General features: G+C 33.2%; 2 protein-coding genes across 3 annotated transcripts in view; both read right to left on the reverse strand.

The window, feature by feature from the left end:
- The window catches only part of LOC107668549 (complement decay-accelerating factor-like), a 30,829-nt gene extending 27,755 nt beyond the window's left edge, over positions 1–3,074 (reverse strand). Inside the window, exons 1-5 of the mRNA XM_016460463.1 lie at positions 3,033–3,074; positions 2,440–2,565; positions 2,080–2,122; positions 1,349–1,473; positions 944–1,040 (exon numbers count right to left, since the gene is read on the reverse strand). Coding sequence (XP_016315949.1) covers positions 944–1,040; positions 1,349–1,473; positions 2,080–2,122; positions 2,440–2,512 — 338 coding nt within the window. The 5' untranslated portion in view covers positions 2,513–2,565; positions 3,033–3,074. The remainder of the gene's footprint in view (positions 1–943; positions 1,041–1,348; positions 1,474–2,079; positions 2,123–2,439; positions 2,566–3,032) is intronic.
- Positions 3,075–4,470: 1,396 nt separating this feature from the next.
- Positions 4,471–6,000, reverse strand: part of LOC107668556 (uncharacterized) — a 15,079-nt gene continuing 13,549 nt past the window's right edge. Inside the window, exon 3 of one of the 2 annotated variants that reach the window (XM_016460472.1) lies at positions 4,471–4,602. In XM_016460472.1, the coding sequence (XP_016315958.1) occupies positions 4,541–4,602 (62 nt within the window). In that variant the 3' untranslated portion in view covers positions 4,471–4,540. Of the gene's footprint in view, positions 4,603–4,970; positions 5,046–6,000 lie in introns of those variants that run through there. The other variant, XR_001631909.1, reaches the window with a different exon arrangement.

Raw genomic sequence — 6,000 nt, forward strand, 5'->3', positions numbered from 1 at the left:
AATTGAAGGGGGTCTGAATACTTTCCGTACCCACTGTATGCATTGATCAGTACTTACCCTTATGTTTGATTTTAGGGATACACCAGTATACATTTTTTAAGAGGCTGAGTAAGGGTCATAATACATTCTTTATTGTACTTGCAGATATTGATACCGGTGTTTTAACTGTAACTGTACTATTAATAACAGCAAATGAAGGAAAGTAAGGCTAATAAAAAAGGCATCATAAAATCAAAATTGAGGAAGGTGGTCCAAAGGATTGTGTGCTATTTTCCAAATCTCCTGGTTGGACACCCATCTGAGAAAAAAGAAAAGAAAAAATGTTTATGTAAAAGAACAGTATACTGATCATAAAAAAATTATTAATTAACAGGAAGAAACTCCCAAGTGATTTTTTTTCTTTCATCTCTTGACTGGCATTTGAACCATAACTTACCAAAACATTTTGGTGGATCTGGTTTAAAGGTTCCATCCTCAGAACAATGAAGTGTTGATTGTCCAATAAGATTAAGTCCTTTGTTGCATCTATAGGAGACTGCTTGTGAATAATCATAACTCTCCAAAGGCTCATCTTCAAGTTGCCCATTTTCTATGACTGGAGGTGATGAACATTTCACAGCTAAAGAGAAAAACATATCCAGGTGAATAGGTATTTATTTCCAGAACACAAAAAAAAATATTTTAATACAAATTGGTAATGGCTTTGTGCTCTTCAATATCACATTTCATTCAAATGTAAGAACTAACATACGTTCACAGACAGGATCTTTGCCATCCCATCCCAGATCTTGGCATGTTCTTGTTGTTTCCTGTTCAGCTAACATGTATCTGAAAGCAATGATTCTCCTCTTACCAAATAATCAAACACAGCTCAAAACCTAAATTCCACATGGTTTAATTAAAACACTCTTAATCCACCACAAAGAAAGTGACTTTCACTTACCCTTTGTCACAAACTGGTTTAGCTGTGTCACCAAATAAATTTCCAGTCATTTCATATCTCCCATAAAGAAAATCTGCAAGGCTTCCACAGGATTGTCCTGTAATGTACTCAAGATATTGACTGATTTAGAATTGGTGCTCTTTAAACACTGTAGAAAATAATGAAAAATAATCTTTAGCGTTGCTTCTTTACATGATACAGGGATTTATTTTAAGAGGAAATGTGTGATACTGTGATGCTTCCTGCTGTCAGTGGCAAAACCACTATGAGCTATTTAATGATTACGCTATTTAATGACTTGTTGACCTATAACATACATCCTTTCACATATCTAAATTAGACAAATGGCATTTTAGAGGAATTTACAAATGTAGGGTTCTTAACATATTTAACGCCAGTACATACTTGCACAATTGAGTTCCAGATTTGTCCACTGGTTTCCCTGACAGGTAACTGATTTAAATGCTTTTAAGTCAACTGGCTTGTGTCCAATCACACACTCAAATGTTACAGTGGATCCATCTGGGAAACTAGGAGATGGTGTGCTGTTAAAATGACATTTCTTGATGCAAAAGAAGTCTGTATGACCAGGGTGGATTTAGTGATTTGGGGGCCCCAGGCAAAATATAGGAATGGGGTCCTATACATTTGCACACATTAACCTGGTTTAACCATGAGGTTCTTTTCTCTGTTGTGATGCTTACTGCTGCACAACAGTACCCCATAGTTGTGTCCAATGTTTCTACATTTACGTCATGTACGTCAAAATATTTACCCCACCCAGTGCGGTTACAGTATTAACGTTTAAACAAGTTATAACAGCATTAAAACTAAACTTTAAAATGCATTTATTTTACCTAACTACAAATTTAAATGAAACTGAAAAAAAAACATGTAAGCAAGTGGCATTTAAAACAATAAACATACAATACGCATTGTTGCTCAATATTTAATTACAGCTTCAGATGCATTATATTTCATTTGCTACAAGGATACACAAGCAGGACGCGGACACGCAGACAGTTGTCGCGACAATGAACACCACAATGTTGGTGTGTCCGTGCTTAATACGCATCTCCTCTATGAAAAGCATTTAGGGGGTCCTTGGCTTTTGGGGGACCAAGGTGGTCGCCTACCTTTGCCTAATGGGTAAGTCCGCCTCTGGCTGTGTGCATTGGGCTGAGGAGAAGAACAAATCACACTAGTATTCCAATAACCCAGTCATTGGGCAACTTTTTGCCATTCAGATCAATGACAAAAAGTACACTATATCGACGAGTCATTTGCTGCATGCCAAATGTTTAACGCAAATCCTTTCGGGTTTTAAACATTTTCTCACAAAATTGGTCATACAATTTTTAAAAAATAACCTTTTTTGTTCCTTCAAATTACAGACAGACAATTTTAGATGTTTTTTCATGGTATAATAGACTGGTACCATATTATAAATGCTATTCCTTGTAGCTATCTGAATGACTAATAAGTATCAAACTCACCTCTGATACTTCCAGCTTTCAGAAGACACAGGAAGAGGGCAGGAGCACAGAGATTCAGCAACATAAATGCCATAGTCTCTGAACATTGGTGAACTAGCCCAATATAATTTCTAAATAATTTGTTTTCTGGAATTTAAAAAACAGCAGTGGAACAGCAAATTATAAGGGATATTCTTGCATTCAGGATGAGTCGCATGTTGTTGACGCCCACAAGTTCATGCAGAATAAAACGGATTAGAAGAACACTGAAGCCATTTCATTTAAATGAACATGAGTTTGGTCATATTTCTCTCTTCTTTAAACCTTTAAAAGAAACTACAAACTTTAAAAGGGCACATAATAGGCTTATCTCTTCAAAGCGTTCTTTTTGAATTAAAGGTAAATCTTTTTAATTAAATACCCAACAAGAAAGGAATACCACATTTTTTAAATTTGTTTTTATGCAGTAAATATTTCATATTTAAGAGCAACTTCCTTGATTCTTTACCCAGAGGTGTTTTTAGCAGAAATACACAATCTCTAAAACGTAATGCTAAGATTAACAGTGTTTAAAAAAGCAGATTAAAAGTTAAAAAACATGTAACTTTACTCACGCACACTGAAGCTGAGTCCTTAAGAATTTGTGTGTCCTCAACAATACTCAGGAAAAGATGAAGACTGGGGAAAACAGGATGGGTGTGCACAAGTATAAATCCTGGTAACCTGATCCAACAACTTGCAAAAAAGCTTAAATATAGAAACATAGCTTGAACAGGGCTATTATTGTTATTTTTTTGTAGTAGTAGTAACTTAATTATTTTATTTAATCAGTATTGCAGCTTGAAAAAAAAATATTTGGCTATTATTATTTAAAAAATAATCAATGCTTTTTTGTTTTGCTGCTGTTGTCATTACTGTTAATAAGCTATAATGGTTCAGATCTGTTACATACACGTTACATATAATGGTACAGATATATTAATCATGTTGATCATCATTGTGAAATTTGAGATTTGTGTCTTGACGTATGTGTATCTCATTGCATCTCTAGTGTTAAGAAGAAAATAGTGAATAGCCCATAACATTTCAAGGCCATATATTGAAAAATAAAGACGAAAGAACAACAGATTGTAGATCTTTGCAATGCTAAATGCTAAGAAATCTGTAGGTGCCTTTGACTGCCTATTACTCTTTAAATACTAAAAATGTACAATTAAAATAAGTAAATAATTTTAAAACATTTTAAAAACAAAAAATAAAACATGTTATTTCCCTGTGTGTCATGTGACACCAGAAAACCGTGAATGTTTGAAATGATTGATATATAAATTAAAATCTCAGCGGGTACTTCATGAATATTTTAGATCAAAGGGGTTCAGCTGACAAAGTTTGGGAATTCCTGCATTAAAAGAAAAAAAAAGTTTTTCAGAAATATAGTTAATTGTGTTTGGTTGCCTTTTTTATTTATTTATTTTTTTACAATAAAACTTTCAAGAGAAAAATCAATCTTTACTGATTTAATTTAGTCTTTTTTTTCCTTGATCACTTTCCATGCAACAAGGTCACAAAACAACTTCAACAATAGCTCCTTGTGTGTGATATTTTCCTTTCAGGAAGGGCAGAAAAGATAACAGGGGTCACTTTCAGTTTCACTCTTGCATGGTTTCATTCCCATTGAATTGTGTCGATGGGCAACACAGGATACAAGTTGACTCCAGCAATGCTTGAAAATGTTAATTGCATTAATGTTGATATCCGCTTGTAATGTGAGTAATGTGAGGACTGCCTGTCTATATACATTTATATTTATTTGTTACATTTTCAGAAAAAAAAAAACACACCTAAAGCTAAAATGTCTACAAAACGAAATTTGAATGAATCATGCAGTTTGGAGCTGAATTAATTGTACACCTTGTGGATAATAAGAACAAGGAATATCATTTTTAAGTCAATGTGAATTAAAAAGAATGCAAAATGTGTACATGCACACCATAAATAAAGAAAACTTGTAATGAAGCTGCAACCATGTTTGACAATCAGATGTCTTTGGGGTGTTTGCCTTGAGCCCTAAGCCTTCTTGATGTACATTTTGAGCATGCGTGCACTACACATAAGATGGTAATCATAACTGAGGAGAGAATCCAACGAAGACACTCATACCACAGTGGTAAACCAGACCATGACCTACAGAACAAAACATACGTTTTCAGTCTGCGAACAATTGTATTGAACGACTGTGAGCTCCTATTCACAATTGCATCGAAAAGAGTATTAATAAAAATTTCTACTATTAATACTTATGTTCTACAGAAGCAAGTCAGTCATACAGGTTTGGAATGAAATGATTTTGGGTGAATTAATCTTTAGAATTCTGTAAATAAATCATTAGAAATCATTTATTTTTATTAAGTATGTTCTCAAGAAAGTTGTTGTTGCCGTCTTGTTTTGAATTGATTCATTTTAACATGCTGAACAATAGCTTTCTGTTCATGTCTGATCAACTTACATTGTTTTATTCTGACTCCATGTAAGATGAGAAACTGTTGCAGAGCTCAGGAATTTCTCTGTCGTTTGAATGGATGTTGAGAGTGATGTTGTGCTTCTTATACAGTCATAGCTAGAGAATGCTGGTCAAGAAAAAGAGGTTTGTCTTCAGATAACTTAGAACCATGTAAACATCACGATATATATTATTAATATATAAATTAAGTGCTACATCTTGTCCACACATGTCAAGTAAAACTAATGTACACAGAAGTTTCAAAATTATTACACCATTACGGTGTACAAAACAACTGGCCTAGGCTAGCAACACAACAATCATTACAATATCACAGTACTATTAATACTGTTAAGTCCTCTGAGGTCATTCTCACTGCAATGCAATCCTCAATTAAATCAAAAGATGTATCCTTTAATCACCCACAATCCGTTGTACACATTCCATTACATGAAAATAAACTGATGAAAAATGAGTCAATACTGAGCTTGTCTGAATTTATTATGAAATGTAAGACAAAAATAATTTTTTCAGACATGAAAGCATAAATGTTATCTTTTGTTTTGGTGTGAATTTTTTTTATTTAGTCATTTATCAGACGCTTTTATCCAAAGCGACTTACAAATAAGGACAACAGAAGCAATCAATTGTAGTATTAAAACAACTAAAAACAGATCCAAAACTAAAAGCTAAAACGTTATACAACTGTAACTAAAACTAAAATAACTAATACAAATCGAACTACATTAGTTTATCAGTAATCCTAAAAAAATAACACTGAGCCAAACACACATGCTAAAATAACAACAACTTACTGACACATAGTAAGAAATGGTTATAAAAACTGAAACAGACGTGAAACAAGTAATAGGAAAGAGGAGAAATAAAAAGCGATACTTATCTAATAGTTATCTAAATCGTTAACCCAATATCTAATTAATTATCTAATTTAAATGACTCACTAAACGCTAAACTGCCTATAATGTAAGCCTGGGAGACTGTAGATGGCTGTGAATCATTGTATTGCATTAATAGAAAGCCAAATAATATAAAGATTTGTAATACAAAGTATTTTTCCAAAA

Source organism: Sinocyclocheilus anshuiensis, unplaced genomic scaffold, assembly GCF_001515605.1.
Source record: "Sinocyclocheilus anshuiensis isolate Anshui unplaced genomic scaffold, SAMN03320099.WGS_v1.1 scaffold32, whole genome shotgun sequence".
In the NCBI taxonomy this organism is placed as follows: domain Eukaryota; kingdom Metazoa; phylum Chordata; class Actinopteri; order Cypriniformes; family Cyprinidae; genus Sinocyclocheilus; species Sinocyclocheilus anshuiensis.